Genomic DNA, 21,795 nt, shown 5'->3' with positions numbered 1-21,795 from the left:
AAGCACTAGTCAAAGAGCACAGGAGTGCCCCAAATGCCAACACTGAAGGTGCCTTCTAAGGGAAGGAGACATAATAAAAAATCATATTAAATAAGTCACCTTCAGCTGGAGTTGGTGCGGAATTTTGTTTTCAGTCTTTTCAGTTAGGGAAGATCTCCTCTGCTTAAATGAATCTATTATACAGTTCTTTAAGCAGAAGGAGTAAAATACATGGGTTAACTGCAGAAATATTTGCAAACGCTAATACACTAGTCTACTTCTAGCTAGATGGATGTGCCTCAGGGTGCTCTGGCTTTTAAAATCAAATAGACAAATTATCAGAATGCAAGAGAGCTTACCTTCCAAGAAATATTAGCAGGTTAGAAGTATGTCATTGGGCACATGTTAGCAAGAGGGCAGGAAAAAGGCATATGTAACTAAGCAAGAAGAATCCAGAGAAAGGGTGGTTGGGGGTAAAGAGAGCATTTCATCATGGGTTTCCCAACCCACCAGGCATTTGGTACCATGGTTTGGATTCTGTAGATGCCCTGGAACCTCTGTACTGAGGTAATTCCATCAACCCCTCCCCATGTTTCCCTCTCCCCTTCCAGGCAAATCATTAGCTAGTAGAAACTTCTGTTAATGATTATCCCCTACCAAGGTTTCTGCTTGAATTAAGCACACAGAACACAGCAGAAGCGGCATCAAAATCAGTTTATTGGGAAACCAGTCACTTAGAGACATTACATTGTAAAGAGATGTTAGAGATTGGAACATTTTAGAAGATCCTGTACAAAAATACTATGTTTCTCGGAATCCTAGAACTTTTTAGCAATGCTTCTTTTTAAACAGCTCTGATCTTAAATACCGTTTCCAGAAACAAACAAACAAAGGTGGGTGTCCCCCTCATTTTCTGAGTTTGAATGCATTCAGTGAATTTTCAGTTAGGAGTCTTTAAGTGAAATTCCATACTGGTGCCAAACAGCTTTCTGAGTAGTGTTTGAAGAATATGATTTTGAAGAGGATACTTTTTTTTTTCTTGGCATTGCGGCTTTGGTATGTGCACCCACGTGGCGATAGGAAAGCGTTAGTCAGCTGTTAGGAAGCAAATGGAACATCTTCTCTCTTGCAGTATATGTGGAGAGACATAATCCTAAGCTCTCAGGCCAGTATAATATTAGTTCTGCCACTGTGATTCTTAGGTGGTGATTTCTGGGAGGAAATTCAAATGAAAAGGGGCAAAGAGGTTTTCCAAAATAAGATTTGCCAAGCAAAGGGGCATGGAAGCTCCCCTCCCGCAAGACTCCTTGAACCACATTCTAACACAGACTCAGCTAGACAAAGTTTTCAGTTGCCAAACTAAGTCACAATTTCTCATCTGCCAAAACTACCCCCAGGGCTGTCATTATCTAGCTGGTTCTGTGGGAGTGCAAAATATCTTTTAGGGGAAACATGGTAAATTTAGTTAAGCCAATGACCAATTCTGGCACCATACTGATCAATAATGAAAACCGGACACTAGTTTGACTGGAGTCAGTGCTTTTGAATTCAGCCTGATCTGTTTGTGTGCAGAGAATGCCAAAAAGCAGCTGCCTACAGAATCGGGGGCACTCTGGATGCCTGCAATGTTGGGTTACATTTTGAGAACTATCAGGTACCAAGTGGAGGGGACCATATCCAGAGCTGGACAGGCCAGAAGAATGTGCTTACCCTATCTAAATTACTTAAAAAGTGGGTTCTTGGACAACTGGAAACCTGCCAAATTAGCATATTCTGGGACCCTGATGATAACAGGAAAACCATACCTAAAATTTCGAGAACTTTCAAAACCTCACAAGCCCAGTCACAAAAACCCTGTGACATTGAGTTTGAAGGGGAAACTTGTTTCCTGTTCTTCAAAACAAGGCCAGACCTGTTTCTATTTTTCAGCATGAATCTGCCTCCTAAGGGTTAGAAAACTACATTTAAATGATTTTCCTGAGAAGGCCAAGTCTCTTAACCTCTTTCCTCTTTTTTGAGAAGGTGTACTGTGACTACAGCAGAGAGCAACCACTCTTTGCTGCTCTCCCAAGCTGGGCAAGAATGCCAGTGGGTTTGGAAGAAACACAGACATCCATACACCCTCAGCACAAGACACAAAGGGGTCAAGGAGAGATCCTAAATAACTTACAAGCAGAAGATGGACATTAAATCTTGTTGGCAATTAGAGGTCTTTTTTGGAATACGAGTATGTATGTTCTTATAAGGAAAGCATGTATTTTCAAAGTGAACAATCCTTGTATATGAAAATGGCCTTACCCTATCAGGTAAATGTGTTTGAAACAGTCTGACTACTAGCAAAGAAGGATTTGCACTACTTTAAACCCATGTCTTGGCCCCATTCCTCTGGCAACCAACAGCACGCACAGCAGATGCCCCAGGACCACACAGCTCAGTGAAGCCAGCTAGTTGTTCCTGAGGAGCAGAGGCCTGCAATCCAGGCCCTGGTTTCACAGGCTGCACAAGGGTCTTTCTTATCATGAAGCCTCAAGTAGGGCATTTGGTTCTAATCCCCTCAAACTGGGTTAGGTCTCTTTTCATTCTGGTTTAGCGCATTAAACTAAACAAGAAGGCAGGACACCCTTCTTTTTCTTTCTGACATGGAGGACTGTGTGCAAGATTAAGGGTCTGCACACTTTTTTAGGAGTTCTAAGAGTCTATTTCAAGGCTCCAAATTCATGCAGATTCAGTCAGAGTTCATGTGCTTGACAGAGCAGGAAAGGGGTCCCCAAAACTCTTGGATGACCTGTTCACTAACAGCCTGTTAACTTTCAAAGCAATCCTAAGTGCTGAGTGATTCGGGGTGCGTCTACTCTGGGGATTTTATCTGATGGACATAGTGAAGGGGTCATCAGAGCGCTTTCAAAAAAATCAGAATCTGGGTGCCTGGGTGGCTCAGTGGGTTAAAGCCTCTGCCTTCAGCTCAGGTCATGATCCCAGGGTCCTGGGATCGAGCCCCACATCGGGCTCTCTGCTCAGCAGGGTGCCTGCTTCTTCTTCTCTCTCTGCCTGCCTCTCTGCCTACCTATGATCTCTGTCTGTCAAATAAATAAATAAAATTTTTTTAAAAAATCAGAATCTGAAGACTTAAATTCCAGGCTGGATATTCTTTACTGCAATATATCTTGCACAGCCAGAATTTTACTTTCCCCCATACTGTAAACTGAAATAACAGTTACAAGCAGTATCGAAGACCTACTTCTTGCCCCAAACTGAAAATGAAGACTTGGGAGTACTGAGAAACCTTCACATATATCTGGCAAATAGAAAGCAAACTGTCCCTTTTCAAGAATGTCAGAAATGCAGCACCAATTGAAATTCACACTCTCGGAGCCGAATCAGGGAATTAAGAGATGGACATCAAATTAATAATTGCCATGACCTTCAGCTTAGATGATAAAATTAAGGATTTGGTTCTACCCTATGCTATGCAGTGGTTATTAAAGCCCAGGACTGGGGAACAGGGATTTGGTAGGAGCCAATGCGGGCCAGTGACGCTGCGCCTCTCAAGGCAATGGAGCAATTAGAGAGATTTCTCCCTGGGCATCAGACTGCTGTTGCCAGCATCAAACGTTCAATTAAACTGGCCTGGGTATATGAAGGATCAAATTAGAGGAGGGCAGCTGCAAATCTGTGCTCAATTTGCAACCCCGAATCTAGTCACACCAAATACAGGCTCACAGGGTTTTTTTTCTCTCTGACAGCGAGGGGAAACCTCAGTAGCCACACTCAGTAAGTCACTCAACAATGGGTTCAAGTCCTTTTCGCACAAGTGCGTTTTCAGATCAGGAAAGCGGCAGTTACTGTAAGTTATTTACATCTGTGAACATCAGGCTCCTGTTTGAACAGATAAGTCTTTATTCCCCTGTATGTTTACATAATAAATTGTTTACAGACTGTTTTTTAAAACACAATACTTGCGTAGCAATGTTTAAATTTCATACTTTTACTGTAGAAGGGAGCTTCGCGTACCTCTGTTTGCTCTGTCTTCTTGGGGAGGACATGGTAAAGACCTGTGGTAAGTACGCATCCACGTGATGAGGCGATGTGCAGTAGGGGGAGGGAATACTCACAGGAAAGAGAGGAAAGTCAGGACACTACATCCAACTGGGGACCCGGAAAGTGTCTTCCGTTCAAGCAACCATTCAAGCAACTGCCACCGTTTGGTAACTCTGCCTAAGTCAGCATTACCCAAAGAACCTCCCTCCTCCACCTTAGTGAAAGGAAACCCAGGATAAACAAAGAAATATCTTGTTACAGATTATCTGAAAGGGAGGCCATCTGGGATTCATTTTGACTCAAGAAACCCAAGTACATCCAACTTCAGGAATATGACTAGGGTGGAAAATGAAAAGACTAACATTGTGTTGGTAAAATTATAGTCTCTAGAGAGAATAAAAGATAGCTTTGTATAATCTGGAGGGTTTCAGTAAAGATTTCATTTTAAATATCCCTCTGATAGTTTCTCTGTTCTGGCTGGCAGCCTCTAATTTGCTTAATTTTGTACTTTGGGCAATCTTGTCATTTTTTTTGTCCCCAAACTCTAAGTTAGTGGCTACATGATCCTGATAATGTTACAGCCAGAGAAAGTTAAAGACTTCTGGACATTTAGACAAACATCATCATGGGAGACTTGACTTTGGCCCAAGGTATCTACAGTATGAATTTATGCAGCTGAACTCAGATCCCTCCACACTTCTGGGCTGAGGTCAATCCCAAAGGTCTCCTCCTTCCTCTAAAATTGCTGAAGGCAGACTGTTCCTGACCTGGAGAAAACTGTGTTAGTTCACATCAAAATGATCAATTACCTGCCAGGACAGCAGGAAAGAAAAGTATTATAAGCAAAACTAAAATTTCACCTTGAGAAAAACAGGTTCTTTTCTTGAGTATGTTCCCCTGTAATTATTAGCAATCCAAGTTCTATAATTCTAATACAGGAAGAGCCAAGTTCGATATCAAATGACACTGAACAAAGTGACAACCTCTTTTAGAGGTTATTTTAAAATCTGCATCTTTCCATTTTCTAAACCACTAAAGACAGGTGAAATTATGGCAGTTCCCTTATTCAGAATATTAAGGAAATTAAGACTGATTGTTGTCACTTTCCACTATAAGGTCCTCTCTGGGAATTTTCTGTGGATTATTCTTTTTACTGTCCTCAATAGTAACCATGTTTCATGGCGGGGAGTGATTTTGCTTTTTGGAAACAGCTAAATGTGACCCAGAATCAAGAGTTATGGGAAAAGATTAATAAGACAGAGAACATACTTCTGGCTGCTAAAAGCAATACTAATTAGATAGTAATTCAATGGATTTTCTTATACCTTATTACTGTCCTTGACAGTGTTTCTAAGGATGGGGGTGGTTTCAGAATTAACTTAAATGAAGCCAACACCGTTAGAGTAGTATTAGCTTCCCAAGTAAAACCAGATGCCTTTGAGGGGAACAACACTCACTGAGCGGCCAAAATTCTGACAGGTCTGCTAAAGAAATCATTAATTATGACTGTAGCTAAGACTGTCCATTTAAACCTTATCTCCTCTGAGTCCTGTGTTTTTACAAATATAGGGACTTAAATTTGGTGATCTAGTTATTTGAATGCTGTAAGGGGGGAAAAAAAAACTTGTGATGTGTTCTGGTATAGTTACCACTCTTGCACAGTTGGATTAAAGCAAATCAGAAACATATGCTTATAGTATCTGCCCATTTTTAAGTGCCAAATCACTGATTATATATTTTTAAAGAATTGTAGTCTTCTGATACTGTTTTGTTGGAATAGGTAGGGCCATTAAAAAACAAAACAAAATGATACTTAGATACTTAAAAAAGAAAAAATCTATGTCCCAAACTGTCCAATAATGTAGGCTTCTATTCGGATAACCAAGGAAGCGCCACTCCAGTAGTAAAGAGCTATTATAATTCTCTAAAATGTAAATGCTGCTCCAGTAACACTAAGAACTACAGAAGGGAACTTAAGAACATCAGGATTATACAGATCCTTCATAGTCCTTCCCAAGCATCATAATATGTAGGTAGAATGCTAGAACTCCATAAACTTAAAGACATCCAGTCCAAACTCATCACCATATACCTAAGGAACGACCGCTCTTAGAACTGGAGCACCTGCTGACAGCTACTTGGCCGGTAACTGGCAAAGGTCAGGGAGTGATCCCAGGGGGCCTGTCCTGCCCAGGCCTCTTCTCCCACAGTTCAGCCTTACATCCCACACCTGTGAGATGAAGTGGACGGACTATAGGTTGGTCTCTCTTAACTCGCTTGTGGCTCAGTCTAGAGTTTCGTGTGTCTCCCAATTATCAGACGCTGTCGTGTCTCTAGTGTCCTATCAATAAACCCTTTTAGCTCAGGGATGAAGCTATAAACTAACGGAGGTCCCAATTTACCGAGTCACTCACATGGACTCCTAACTTAACAGAAAAATAGTTCTCCCCTTTGGGGTCCTATTCCTAAAGAATAAACCCAAGATGATTTCATGTCATTATTTCCCTCAGACTTCCTCCATCCAGTCTAGTCTGTTCATTTTCATTAACAGTCTCCATTAAGCTTTCATGAGCCAGATGACTAGGGAATACCTCTCAATGTGATTATGGGTAATACAAGAAAGGAATAATTTAGAGATACCAAATTTCTAAACTGTACTCTTCACTTCTTCAATTAAATCGAGAAACTAGATGTTCCATTATATTTCTAACATGTATATGTGTGAACAAAAATCAAATTGGAAAATATAGGCATAAAACATTGTTCTTATTTAAAAATAAACATTTCCTTCGTTAGTTTATACATTCTTTCTATGTCCAGGAAAAAGAATACAGTTTCGATCTTCAGTAATATTCCTGTCCATAAAGGGGCAAACCGAGTCCCATTTTCACTGCTGTCCAATCATGGAGAGCTCTTCAAGGACATCTTTTTTTATCTTCAGCAGGAAGGTTGTGCCTCCCTCAATTTTGGAAATGATCCATTATCCTAATAGAGGGTTTTACTTAGCTCATCTAGTTTCAGCTGGCACAGGAAGTATTTAAAGTCAGAAGGAAGACTGAAAGATTCAGACTTTTCCTCTGATGCCTTTCAAAGGCTGTTCTCACATTTCTGGGGTCAAAGCTTGACCTCCAAAGTGCCGTGTTTTGTAGGCTGTTGTTGCCTGCTCAACTTTCTTCCCCACCCCCCTTAAAGTGCACGTGTGGAAAAAGGAACAAAAGTACTAGATAGAGAAACAAACAAATGAGCGTGGAATTTTATTTGTACAAATCTGATCAATTAAGAGTTTCCCCTTCTGATCATGGAAAGTGGCACTCAAGGAAGAGAACCACAACCGGCTTCTCCGTGCCCACCTCATTTCTAAAGGGCAATTTTATAAAATTGCTTTCTATGGGAGAAAAAAAAAAGACACTCCAACGAGTAAGGACATATACAGAGGGTGACCATGAGGCATGTTGTCATGTCAGTGCAGGGTCCTTTATTCATTTTATGAACAATATTCTAAGGTTAGTGAGGAACTACGCTTTGTTTTGCTTTTTAATCTAGGAAGCCAAGGAAAACCAACTGGACATATTTCACTGGCTGCATCCTTCGATTCAAACATCAGAGAGAAAGAAAGGTAAGTAGCCAGAATCAAATTGTGCCTACCTTGTCAGCACACTTATTTCTGATTATCTGAAAATAAACAACATGCTTATTCTACAAAGACAGAGGACCTGCTGAAAGCTTATAGCAACACACAAGTCTACTCAAAATGATTCCATATGTTACACTGTAGGATTGCTGTGTAGTTATACAAGGGAAAGAGATCAAAACCCTGTACAGACACCTGATATCAGACTTGAAACGCCAAGTGGAAACAGAACTATTCAGCGTCTTCATTTATACACAATTTACAATATTTGATTCAAAATAAAAATCACAAGAAAAATACATCTGTTTCTGCTACAATTCCTTCCCCTCCCCCATCCACCCCCCAGTGAAAAGTCTTCTAATAAAAGGTATCATATTACCACCATTGTCTCATTTTGGTCTAATTCTGAGATCCCGGCTCGGGACAGTTAACATGAAAAGGAATGGCAATACTTGGGTTTTATATAACGTACACATTTTATCCAAGGATCTCAAGTACTTGCAGTCACGTCTCCAGATCTGAGAAATCACGGTTCAATGGAAGCCAGAATGCTGGATGAATGCTGGGCAGGTTGCATGGGGTGTAAAATCCCCTGACTAAGTCTACGATCAAACAAGGTCGGAGCTGGTGGGCTAGAGCTGGGCTCAATTGCTCTTTTCAAACACATCCCATCCGTCAGTCAGTTTTACTCTCTCTTAAGTCACACACCCATCTCCAGGCTACTGCCCAGAGTCAAGACCAACTGAAGCAGCCAGGTTCTCATGATATAATGCAGCAGCGTAAAAAGCAAAAACAGAGAAACACATTCATCAGCATCTGGCCAAAGGAGACAGGGGCTGGGAGGATTGGTTTGGGAGGCCATTCCTAGCAAGAATGAGACAAGGGTGTCAATTCACTAGTTTCAGTTACAGTTAAGCTTTGGGTGGAGTTGATTCCAGCAGAGAAGCTCATGGCATCTAGCGCTTGATTTAAGATAATGCTATTGAAGAAGGGTAATGAGAAAACACAGCAAACTAACAGGAGGAACTGGCCAAGGAATATCTGGAGGGCCAAAGTGATTTTCTTTCCTTATCGTTTCTACAGGAGAAGGCAAGGGGTAGGAGATAAGGGCTAGAGGGCCCTTTATTCGTAGATTTTTTAAAAAATCCTTTTTTCTTATAACTCCGTAATGAAAACGTGTATTACGGTGTGAAGGTTACAGAATTGCCTCTGCTACTGGGTCCCGGCTACAGGTCTATGAGCTGATCCACCAACAGTAAAGACCTGGCTAGGTTGGGAAGACTGGACTCAGAGCTCCCACTGCTGTTTCTAGAGTGCCCACCTGGAAGTGGAGAGATAGGAATTCAGTACAAAACACAGAGGGTTAGGGTTTAGATGTGCAGAGCAAGCAAAGGAGAAACCAAACCAAACCAAACCAAACCCTAGAGAAGCAACAGTTTACATTTGCAAACTCTTACATGTTGATTTTTAAACATACAAGCTAGGTATCCACCACCTCCCACCAAAACTCCAGGCATACCATACGAGAGGCAGAACACCTTGCAAAGAGGATGCTATTTTCAAATGAATAGACATTCTGCCTGAGAACTGCTGGCTGGACCCTAACTTCCTGATAACATCAAATCATCTCCCTGACAAAGTAAAAATCCACAGTTTTTGCTTTGGGGAGAAATTAGTTACTAAGACCACTGCAATAGAAATGGGCTTTAAGAAATATATAGATGGTCCCATGGCCATTCAGGGTCTCATGGCACATTGAAATGATTTTAACCCATCAGAGAGGATAAAGGATGCTTCACGAATGTCCAAAAGATGCAAATGGTATCTAAGCAGCATCTTTCATCTCTTTGGGAAGAATATTTATTACAGATTATTCTAATCATGCTCAAGAAATGTTCCATGCTTTTTAAAAAATATATGCCTTCTGGTTTTCACTAAGTTTCCACTTTATTTTTCTCTTGATAACTTTGTAAAAACCAGATTTTGGTCAAAGTATTAAATACATTCCTTCTAACGAAATACCGTGGCCAAGGTTTAAGATAACTGTATCTCTGCCTATCCCTGTATCTCTATCTTATGCTGCTTCAGCCTCACAACCTGCCATTATCCCAGTTTCCTTTGTTAAGTGCGGGCGCTTTTTTCCCCTCTTGGAGATTACATTACTATTTTGTAGTGAGCTGTGATGTCCAGCTCTTCTCTTTTCCACATCCTCTCTTTCTTACCTTGTGGGTTTTTGGTTATCAATACAGGAATAGGGTCAAACTCATCTTCTGCCACCTTGTCCGAGCCCTCAGGGACATCAAAACCTGAGATGAGATTACTATCTTCTGCAGCTTAATACAGAATGCAAGTACACAAGCAGAAACAACAGAGGTAGAGATTAGCAAATGAGAGAACATGTAAGGGCACCAAGTTCCCCAACTATACAATTGCTGTTGTTTTTGAAGGTGAAAATGCTTATTTTCATGACTTGAAATAAAAGTAGCAAAACTGGAAAATAGGAAAACAGAAAAAAAATGGTTTCAAGCTGGCCATGTTCAGACTTTCATAAATGGTCAGGGAGAAGGGTTAGAGGATGAATTCTCCACTACCGTTTTAAAACCACTCATTGTAGTTAGTGTGAGGGATCTCTTCAGTGCCAGTAATTCACAAAGGCCCAGCAATTAGTCATTTACCTTCCTTATTAAGCAAACAGAGGCCTGACTAACAAACAATACTCAAGAAACTCAAAGCCAGGGCAGGGGGTAGGTAATTAGTAGCTCTTGAAGAAGCAACTGCTACCTACACTATATGTTAATTAATTGAATTTTAAGTTAAAAAAAAAAAAAAAAAAGAAGCAACTGCTGTATACAAGGCAAATAAAATACTTCTGAAAGGACTTGCTGCCCTGTGACTTTCCATCAACTCTGATGCCTCAGGGAACGCTGGGGCCCGGGATCACATGCCCTGGGATTTCAAGTGTAAGTTTGTTAGAATATTCTCCTCCATTCTAAGATTACCCTACGGGCAAGTGCTAGCTGAGCATCTATTTTGCAAGTTATGTTTCTCTGTAATTACATATCGCTGCTGACATACTCCTGTGCCAGACATAATTGGTTAAACACACACTCTATAAAAACATAATCATTTTAATGCCATCAAGGGTAAAAACAAAAACTCAGCTATTACCGCCGTAAACCATAAACTAATTATTTTCAGACTTCTTGGGGAGGCTTCCTTCTCGAATTTCTTTCAGAATAAACTTACATTGTTCCTTTTCCATACATTTGCTCCTTCCAGAAAACCAACTTCACTACCCCCAGTAGAGAAAGAAGTTTAGTGAACGCCTGCATCCCGTGCCTGTCACTTTTATAAACAGCTCACTGAAGGGAACTCATTTCAAGCTACTTCTGTCCAGCAGCCTTTCAAACTGGTATCAACCCAGGACTAAGAAATGAAAATGGCAGATGAGAAAGAGAAATCCAATAATCAGTCATGACTCAAAATTTAAACCTTTGCTAATAAGTTCAGTCTTTGAAGACTGACTTTTGAGGACTTATGCCTGCTGCTTTATTAAGCAATCACTACCCAAAAACTTGAAATCAGATTTAACGAACAATTTTAAGGTTCTAAGGCTAACAAGCGTATTAATGACAACAGTCAGTCAGTGGACAGTCAACTGAACCATCTACTTGTGCTGAATGCGAAGGCACAGAGCTCTGCCTTTCACGGAGAACAGGGACTATATGCTGTCCCCATGACAGCCGGAAAGCAATGGCTCCACCAATCCATTGTCTAAGCCTTATGAGGCACTCTTCCCGAGAGGGATTTTAACAGAGAGGCTAAGTACAAACTCGGGTTTCCTACATGAAGGAGGGGGTGAGACCACTTCACTGGCAAAGACTTTCGGTAAGGAAAATTCTCAGGACTCATTCAGTTTTCCTTGAAGGACACATGAGAGCCCAAGGACAGGAAAGCATTTTACCTTTATGGGCTGGAGCAGAGATCGCTATGGGGGCAAACTCTTCCAGAAGGTCAGTAGTAGGGTTAGAAAGCAGGGAGCCATCAATCAGGGAATCTTCCCCGGTGAGAGAATCTGAGTCCAGATTGACAGCATCGCAGGTCAGTGATGGCATTAAATGGCACACACAATATCATGAGATTAGAGTTTAGGCTTGAAGTTACTGCATTTACATGTCATACGTACAAGCCAAGGCGGGAGAAAGAAAACCACAAGTAACATGTTAAGCCCCCAGCATTTTCATTGATAGAAACATGTACTTCTAGATTCCTCTTAACATCAACAACATCAAATATGGCATAATTCTTTGCTCAGAGGTTGCTGGGTCAGCAAATATGTGATCTGGATGCCAAGAACCCTTCAGCAACTCAGTTCTCAGCAAATGCCACTTGGGGGAAAAAGGACTTTGCCACTAAAGAGTTTCATTTAAACTTTCCCTAAACAATCGGGGGAAAAGGTACGACAGGGTGAGGTATTGAAGCTGACTTGGAGGGGGTTGTCCCTGGCTTATCATCAGCAGAATATGACACGTTAAACAGCATTTTCTAAACCTCAACCAGATCTCCATTCAAAATAAAGTAATCTTGCTTCTTAACAGTATTCTTTCAATTTGAATTGCTTCTCTGAATATATGATTTTACTTTTAGGTAAGGAACAGAGAGAAGGCAAAATGCAGAGCTCAAACATTTTAACATACAAATTGTTCTCTGGGGGAAGTTTTGGACAGGTCAACTAAGCAAGAGGCAAAGGAACCATCTCGCCTTCTTTGCTCATCTCCCCCACTCCCTTGAGTTTATTTTCATAGTTCCCAGACTTCCAATTGTTTTCTGTCCCAAGGTAGGAAATCAGACACTTTTACCAAGGTAACTCTATGGGCTCGATAAAAATGCAGGCTATCAACTCTGGATTTATGGACAGTAAAGGATTCTATTAAGAGAGAAGTTTGAAATTAGGGTAAAAACAATGCCGGACCAGGGAAGATTTCAACTCTGCCTACAATTTAACAGCAAACCATCCATATAAGCTAAAAACACTGGGCTGGGAATAGAACGTCCACATCCAGAGGGTGAGCTCCACGAAGTTACTGACACCACTCACTGGAAAGTGGCTCAGAAACCTTGGAGGAGTCCAGTCATCCCTGCAGCTCAGCAGAACTTTTTAGGCAAGGGGGTGCAGGAAACCTGACACCAGTGAAAAGAATCTTAAATAAGGAAATACCGTAACCAGAGAAAGTCCAAGGACCACTCTACAGAGAACATGGCTCCAAAAATACTCTGCTCTTCGGCTTGGAATGGTATCACTCAACTTCTAGAAGCTAGGGCTGTACCCCCATTCTAGGGGCATCTGATCATTCTAGGGGCAACTGACTAGGCTGCAAAAGAAGAGGGTCACCTGCTGCAGGTGGAAAGGCTGACCGCGAGGGCCACCACAGTGAACGGTCCCCGCAGCTGCAGAGAGACCGGACTGACCTGTGCGGTTCGAGGCCACAGATTCCGTCTGAGATGGAAGGCGCTGGGGCACTGGGGGCTCCAGTCCTGGTATGAGACTCTCAACAGCAACATCGGCCTTTTCTTTTGTAACAGAGCATTAAGAAAGGAGAACAGAGGGTAAGGGAAGAGGAGTCAAAAGGTTCTTTAGACAATTCTGTGGAGGCTTTCTTCTACGGGGCTCTCAAGTGCCAGTCTCGGGCAAGATGGGCAGCCCAAGAAGTTACTGTCTGTCTGCTGTCTGGGCTTCCCTGATTGAGCATGCATGCGCAGGGTTAACTGCTCTGATGAGTCCTAGTGAGTCTTGGTTTTTACAGATAAATGTAGAACATGGGCCACCTAGCAGATTTCTTCCGTGTCAGAAGACACGGGCTGAAAGGCACCATAATATCTTATGGTAATTTTGCTTTTCTTAAGGGATGAACCTGGGGACAGACGTCCTCTGTGCCTTGCAAAGGCCACAAGTCCATCTCAAATCCCACTCCCTGCTGTAGCGGGGAGGTCTTTCACGCTGTCTGACATCCCGCAGCTGGAGGCCTCCTCTCTCTCTTGGCTCATGGCCTTTCTGAGTTTGAGGACTATGGACCCCAGAGTACAGGGACCTTGACATCTTGTACGTCTCGCCTGCCCTGCTGTAGGAGCACAGGGCAACAGCAGACTGAGCGGACCAAGCCCCTTGCCTGGATTGTACTCGTGGGGCTTCACCACTGGGCAAGTGTTTCCTGTTACCGCTGGGCTAGTGCTGCCTGTTACAGAAACGTGGCACATACAGGCCTTCTAAAGAAGAATCTGCTAAAGGTAAGGTCCCAGGGCGAAACCAACTTCCTTCACGAAGCTTTTGTAACTAACGGTGAATTTTTTCCATTCCTCCTCATTCAAAAACAAGTCCCTCTAGACATCTCAGGCAAAGCAAACGTAACTGTGGTGTCCCAGGAAGGCAGAGAAAACTCTTCCTTTGGGATGACAGCAAAATAGACTAAAGGAGGCTTTGTGGCACTTTCCACTCCTCAGAAGGGCTATCCCCTGGGGATCTGCTAACCAGTTAGTGATCGTTCTTGAAACAGACACATATATCATGCAGGACTGAAGAAACAGAGACAACGACTTTACCAATTACAGCATCGGAAGTGCTACCAAAAGGGTCTGTCATAGGCAAGAGGTCAGGGAGCAGGAGAGAAGTATCAGGAGATTTGAGTCCCTCAATTAGTTTTTCTAGGTTGGGCAGAGAGGCAAAGAGAAAGCAAAAATGCAGTGAGATATTAAAGCAAGTTGATCATTTACCATTTTCTATACAAACACATTTGGGGTCAAACTTTTGTACCCATTCATCATAAAAACAAAGCCGGTTAGTATCTTTTACTATATTAATTAAAAATAAGCTTCCAAAGTTCAAAATTTAAAAGTGATGATTTCCCCAGGTGAAGTAATCACATTGTAAGTCATTCAAGATACTGCCCTAAGTTTGTTTGTCTTAAAATCTGAGGTATAAGTATTTACCCAAAGGACACAACAATACCGATTTAAAGGGATACATGCACCTTTTATAGCAGCAACAGCCAAACTATGGAAAGAGCCTAAATGTCCATCAACTGATGAATGGATAAAGAAGATGTGGTCCATACATATGTATACAATAAAATATTACTCAGCCATCAAAAAGAATGAAATCTTGCTATTTGCAACACCATGGATGGACCTAGAGGGTATCATGCTAAATGAAATAAGTCAGTCAGAGAAAGAGAAATACCATAGGAGTTCACTCACGTGGAATTTAAGATACAAAACAGATGAACATGGGGGGAAAAAAGAGAAAGAGGCAGACCATAAAACAGACTCTTAACTATCCAGAATGAACTTGGGAGATCGCTAGAAGGGAGAAGGAGGGGAGGGGGAAGGGCAAAATGTGTGTTGGGTATTAAAGAGGACATGTGCTGTGATGAACACTGGGTGTTGTGTATAAGTGAGTAATCCCTAAATTCTACACCTGAAACTAATATTAGACTGTATGTTAACTAACTGGAATTAAAATAAAAAGTTGAAAAAAATTTGAGGTACAATGTACACTGAATAAAAGCCACCAATTTCAAGTGTACAATTTGCTGAGTTTTGATAAATGCACACATTCATGTAAGCACCACTGAAATGATGTGGCACATCTCCATTATCACCAAAATTACCCTCATACCTATTCTAGTCAGTGCCATCCTGCTACCCCCAGACCTTGGCAACAACTGATCTACTTTCTGTCCCTATAGTTTTGCCTTTTCTAGAATTTCCTATAAAGGGAACCATACAGTAGGTACTCTCTTCTGTCTGATGTCTTTCATTTTTTTTTAAGATTTTATTTATTTATTTAACAGACAAAGATCACAAGTAGGCAGGGAGGCAGGCAGAGAGAGAGTGGGGAAGCAGGCTCCTTGATGAGCAGAGAGCCTGATGAAGGGCTCCATCCCAGGACCCTGGGATCATGACCTGAGCCGAAGGCAGAGGCTTTAACCCACTGAGCCACCAAGGCACCCCTGATGTCTTTCATTTAACATAATGCTTTTGAGATCCTTACCTGTCATGGCATAGTAGTGTTTGTTTTGTTGTTGTTTTTGTTTTGTTTTTTATTGTGTTATGTTAGTTACCACATAATACATTAGTTTTGGATGTAGTGTTCCAACATTCATCGTTTACTTGTAACACCCAGTGCTCCATGCAATCTGTGCCCTCCTTAATACCCATCACCAGGCTCACCCATTCCCCCATCCCCCTCCCGTCTAAAATCCTCTGTTTTTTGGAGTCCACAGTCCCTCTCATATATCATCTCTCCCTCTGATTCCCCCTTCACTTTTCCTTTTCTTCTCCTAATGTTCTCCATGCTATTATTCCTTATGCTCCACAAGTAAGTTAAACCATACGATAATTGACTTTCTCTGCTTGATTTCTTTCACTTAGCATAATCTCCTCCAGTCCCATCCATGTTGATGCAAAAGTTAGGTAGTCATCCTTTCTGATGGCTGTGTAATACTCCACTGTGTATATGGACCACATCTTCTTTATCCATTCGTCTGTTGAAGGCTATCCTGGCTCTTTCCACAGTTTGGCAATTGTGGACATTGCTGCAAAGTTTGTTCAGTTTTATTGCTGTGTAGTGTTTCAGTGTATGAATGTACCACATTTTGTTGAATCATTCACCAGTTGATAAGACATTTGGTTGTTTCTAGTTTTTAGCTATTAAAATAAAGCTGCCATAAACATATGCAGTAAGTCTTTATGCATTCATATCCCTTCCTGGGCTTAGTTTCGAAAAAAAATTTTTGGACTTGCATTTAGAAATGCTGTGTAACTCAGCAAGTGAATCAAAATATGTCTAAGTTAACTTCAACAATCATTTATTGTCTGCCAACTGAGAGCCTGTGACAAGCTGGTACACTTATCATTCTATGGTCAAATCTCATGAAATGCACTTAAACCTGAAGAGGGATTACTTCTGATGTTTTCTGGCTGGGAAACAAAAGGACAGAAGAAGCCGCCAGATTTGTCATACCCGATAACTTACTGTATGGTAAGTGCACACATTAAGATTTCTTCATGATTTTTTCAGCCTTGATCCATCAACAAGTCTCTATTTATCTTCAACTTATTAAAGGTAGAGAGCATTACTTGAAACAAAATCCAGAATCACAGAATCTTACACAAAGAAGGGAATTAAGAGCTCAACCTCCTTTTACTTGTAAAGAGGTTGAGGCCACATAAACTCTTTAACTTTCCCAGTTAAAGCCTGCCGACATTCTTTTTTCTATCACAGAAATAACATGCCATTAAGGTAAAACTAAAATAAAAATGTCTGAGAAAAGGTAGTGACTTAAAGTTCAAATAGGTGTACAGAACATTTTAATGAATCTGCATTCTTCTAGGCCATCAGGAATCAAGATAAATAAAGACAAAATTGGCATTTGTTGAGGGACTGAAACCAAATCATGGATTTTAATGTCTTGGCAAGATAATTTGCTTTGGTACAAGTAACACACTGCAGAAAAAGATTTTTATATGTGATATCAATTTACCATCTTTGGATGTGGATATCTTTGAGTTAAATGACAATCTGCTAACTTTCTCTCATTTACGTCTGGTATTTAAATTGAAGAAAGGAAGAGAGGAAAAGAAGCTTCTCAACAGCAGGGGGGGAAAAACCCCAGAGTACTGACCGAATATCCAAGTGTGATCACATCAGCATTAATCTTGCATCATGCATAACATCTTATTAGCAGAAAAGATGGTTAAAAATGTGACAGTTTTTAGCATACAAGCAAAAAGAAGATGGTCTTCTTGAAAAGTCTGATTCTTCATTATGCTGAACACTAGCTTCTGTTTTACTCTGAAAAAAGCTTCTTTCATGTGCAGGAAAGTAATTATTTGCTTCTTTCACTTTTAGCACTCACACAATCACAATCTCAAAGCAATGGATAGAAAGTAACCACTCCCAAAGTACCTGCTTATCTTTCAAACAGTAGTTTGTTTCCATGATAAAGCCTGGGCTAGCCAAATGCAGAGTCTGAATTCTAGCCTCTCCAGCGAGAGGTTATGACCATGGGGTCGGGTCCTCGAACTTCTGCCCTTACTTCCTCAACTGTACAACGGACATACCTCCTACCCCGTTTCTTTTTTCTTTTTTTTTTTTTTTTAAAGATTTTATTTATTTATTTGACAGAGAGAAATCACAAGTAGGCAGAGAGGCAGGCAGAGAGAGAGAGAGAGGAGGAAGCAGGCTCCCTGCTGAGCAGAGAGCCCAATGCGGGACTCGATCCCAGGACCCTGAGATCATGACCTGAGCCGAAGGCAGCTGCCTAACCACTGAGCCACCCAGGCGCCCCTCCTACCCCGTTTCTGTACTGGTCTTTCAAGTATCATCTCTTCTGCTCCTTTCCCGATCCTCCCTGCCGCATTGGGAACCGTCTGGACCACTCTGCACTTACTTCTCTTGCAGTCCTTACAAAGGACTGAAGACAGGGAAGGTATCTTCTTAGTGTCTGTATCCCCAGTTCTCAGATTTTCCTCTCGTATCCTATGTCACATCTCTGCTTCATTAGGGAGGTGGGGAGGAAGAGGGGGTCAACCAGAAAGTCAGGTACTTCAGTAAGAACTGAATATTTTTATTAGCGATTAGAAAAAGGTAACATGAGGGGGTTAAAAAAAAAAGTTCTTGTGTATACGTGCGTGTGTGCGTGCGTGTGGTGAGACAGACAGGGTGGGGATGGGGTAAGTTGCCCAATTTAGGGGGCTTATCTTCTGACCGAACCTCAAGTAACAGGCAATTCACACAGCTAGTCTGTATGGTCACTGCTGCTCGAGTATCCTCGAATACTGACACGTGGGAGGGAGGAGCAGGGACAGGTTAGGAGCAGACAGAGAACTAGGAGTGAGAGCACAGACGGAGTGTGCAACCCCACTCCGCCATACCTAGTGCTTTCGAGAGGACAGAAGACTCAGCGACTCTGTGTGGGTGTCCAGCAGCCATTCTAACTACGGTTATCACTTCCCTTTGTAGAGTTCAATGTCAAGCATTTTCATCCATTATTCACAAAAAGACCTGGGTTTGGGAATACAGATGGAGTTGAGAAGAATGGAGACAGAGACCGTGTGACTTGCCCAAAGTCATAGATGGGACATGGTAGAGTTCGGACTTGACTTCACAGTTTCCTCCACATGCTGCCTACAGGGTCTGCCTATGTTCATCGACATGGGAGAACAGGTTTTCACAGAGTCATGGCCCCCTACACAACGGCCAAATTAGCAAAGACACGTTGGCCCTGGGAGGAGCCTCAGATCTTACTCAATTAGCCTTCTCGATTACAGATGAAGGAATCAGTTCCAGAAAGGCAAAGCCACCTGCTTGAGAGCTTATAGCAGGTAAACCAGAGAGCTAATTAGGATAAGGACCCCAACCTTCTACATACTAGAGATTCAGTCTTCTGGCTGAACTAAGGCTTTGGTTGCTTTAGAAAGTGAAGGCTCTTAGAAGAAGTCACATCCCAAGCTATTTCTGCTCATTTTTGATCACTTTAAGTGAAGAACCAGAGAATAGGGTATAATGGGCTGCACAAGGAAGGCTACAGGAGGCTGAGAGTTTCTAAATCACGGCCAGCAGGCCTTCCATGTGCAGCATGGGCCGCCCTCGATATGACTCATGTTAGGAATTCTATCTGCTCTCTGAGAGTTACAGAAAGATGCTCTGAGAGACCATGTGTCATGAAGGGGGTGGATGGGGACCAGCAGTGCCGAGAAGAGGGTGGTGAATTTAGGAACATGTGCAGGAAGTGTTTTTTAAGATCCCAAACCTCAAGTAAGTTCTCCCTGGGCATTTCACGATTTGTTGACATCTAATGAGGCCACAGATGCCTGGGATTAGAGTGAGAATGGGCAGAGTTTCAGGTTTTACCCACGTGTCTTGCTATGAGATCAGGAAAGGCAGAATTCTTTGAATAACGTGAAATGTGAGAGGAGGCAGCGTGGTCTAACAGAGAGAAAGAAATCCCCAGTCAGGTGCCCAACTGACTGAGCCACCCTGGTGCCTCTTGGAATAATTTTTTAGAAAAGGCAAGAATGTAAACAAGCAGGATCTGAGTGGGTCCGCGCTGCCTTAGATGTTCATCAAGCATGAGGTGGTGGGGTTTTCCCCCTTTCCAAGGGGATGGCAGACATTGCAGCATCTCACTGTTTCATAAATGGCTCTTCTTGGATTCATCATCATAATGGACTTTTACAAAATCTGTATTTAATGGTAAATTTATAACTCTTCTTTTAGAATTGTCTGCTTCTGTTTTCCTGTTAGTGGTATTTTCTTATCATATCCCTGTTACTAGACTCGGTTCTTTCTCAAGTCTCTAAGGTTCCCAAATAAAAACGAGTCTGGTTAGGAGCATGGAAAAACACTGAAATCATGGGGAGAGGACTGAGAAGGCAGACCCCTGGAGCAAAGTGGATGTGGAAGGAGTTAGCCTGGGCACTAGAGACTGAGAGTACACTTACAGGAAAGGACTGGAGCACTTAGGTGGCTCAGCTGGTTACGCGTCAGCCTTTGACCCAGGTCATGACCCCAGGGTCCTGGGATGGAGTTCTACAACAGGCTTGCTACTCAGCAGGAAGTCTGCTTCTCCCTCTGCCCGTCACCCCAGCTTATGCTCTCTCTCTCAAAAATAAAAATAAATATAAATATAATCTTCTTAAAAAAAAATAAAGGAGGGCAGCTGGGTGGCTCAGTCGGTTACAGGTCTGCCTTTAGTTCAGGTCATGATCCTGGAGTTCTGGGATCAAGTCCCACATTGGGCTCCCTTCTCAGAGGGCTCTGCTTCTCCCTCTGCCCCTCACCCCACTCTAGTACTCTCTCTGTCTCTCAAATAAATTAATAAAATATTCTTAAAAATTAAAAAATAAAAATAAATTTTAAAACTAAGGGAGAAGATTGTTAGTACTTTGAAAAATTAAGAGGGGACTTGGAAAAATGATCTTTTGAGCACCCCTCTCTCCTCTCAAGCATAAGTCAAGTGGCACTGGGGACTAGGGAAGAGAGGAAGAGGTAGAAATTAGTCCATTCCAGAGTCTTCTCTTATGTTTCTCTCACAACTTATTGAAAATATGAATAGGCAAGAAGGTAATAAATCCTTTGTAAACCTGTCTAAGGTTAGATAATCAAAACTGCTTCCTGATTTGAGACTGGGATATACTGCAAGTTGTGAGTTTTCTCTCTTTCAAAATATCAAAAGAGAGGATAGGTATCTGCTTATTACATAGGTTAAGAAGGGGAAGGCTTCGCTCAAGGACCATTCCAGACTTCATCAGGAATAAGACCATGAGGAGTAGAGCAACTTGGACTAACAAACATGGAAGAGCTTGATGCCAGCCCCATCAAAAGAGATGGTCTTGTTGCTACAGCTTTGCGGCTTTGGGAATTTACATCTTATCTGAAGTCTTGTGATGAGAGATGCTGTTTTTAAAATCTAGTCACTTTAAATAGTTCCTATCTTTAAGAAACCAGACACTAAACTGTCTGTAACATCTGCAAGCTGGAAGTCAAATCAACCACCATTCCCCATCCCAACTTCATTTCAGGGAACTGAATGCAGAAAGAGAAACTTTCCAGAACAAAGACACAAAGGTGCTCAACCTTGGACTTTTCAATATCCCAAACCAGCAGCTGGAAGTGAGGAAGACACCAGGCAAAGAGCTCTGGGAGGAAAGCCTATCTTGACAACAAACCAGTAAGAAAACACATCTTCTCTTGCCTACTTTCTGAGAGACAATGAAGTGCCATAAACCAGGAGGCACAGTTTTTTGAAGCTGTTGATTCTAGGAAGCAGCTCTCATGGGGCAACTAATGCATTCTTGCTTAGTCTTGTGGAACATTGATGTTGAGAGATCAGCGTTAAGGAGTTGCTCTGAAAATCTCTCCTTCAAACTCTTGTCCTCTGTTAGAGGAAAAGTAAAAAGATGTAGTTGCTATGGAAAATAATACAATGATTCCTCAACAAAAAACAGAATTACCATAGGATCTAACAATTCCATTTCTGGATATATAACCCCCCAAAGTCTTGGATCTTGGAGAGACATTTGCACACCCATGTTGCTGAAGCATTATTCACAAGAGCCAAAATATGGAAGCAACCCACGTGGCCAAC

General features: G+C 41.8%; 1 protein-coding gene across 19 annotated transcripts in view; it reads right to left on the bottom strand.

Annotated features, from left to right (window-relative positions):
* Positions 1 to 21,795, bottom strand: part of AAK1 (AP2 associated kinase 1) — a 172,568-nt gene that overhangs the window by 7,411 nt on the left and 143,362 nt on the right. For 4 of the 19 annotated variants that reach the window (XM_082744039.1, XM_082744050.1, XM_082744053.1 and 1 more), the window contains 4 exons: positions 14,246 to 14,347; positions 13,118 to 13,219; positions 11,613 to 11,723; positions 9,871 to 9,981 (listed from right to left, as the gene is read on the bottom strand). The exons of 10 other annotated variants lie outside the window; for them this stretch is intronic. In XM_082744039.1, coding sequence (XP_082600165.1) covers positions 9,871 to 9,981; positions 11,613 to 11,723; positions 13,118 to 13,219; positions 14,246 to 14,347 — 426 coding nt within the window. Of the gene's footprint in view, positions 1 to 8,764; positions 8,970 to 9,870; positions 9,982 to 11,612; positions 11,724 to 13,117; positions 13,220 to 14,245; positions 14,348 to 21,795 lie in introns of those variants that run through there. 5 more of the 19 variants (XM_082744047.1, XM_082744048.1, XM_082744049.1 and 2 more) reach the window with 3 other exon arrangements.

Source organism: Mustela nivalis, assembly GCF_964662115.1.
Source record: "Mustela nivalis genome assembly, chromosome: 8".
Classification (NCBI taxonomy): Eukaryota; Metazoa; Chordata; class Mammalia; order Carnivora; family Mustelidae; genus Mustela; species Mustela nivalis.
The sequence above is the reverse complement of the archived record's forward strand: the minus strand, read 5'-3'. Positions and strand labels throughout refer to the sequence as shown.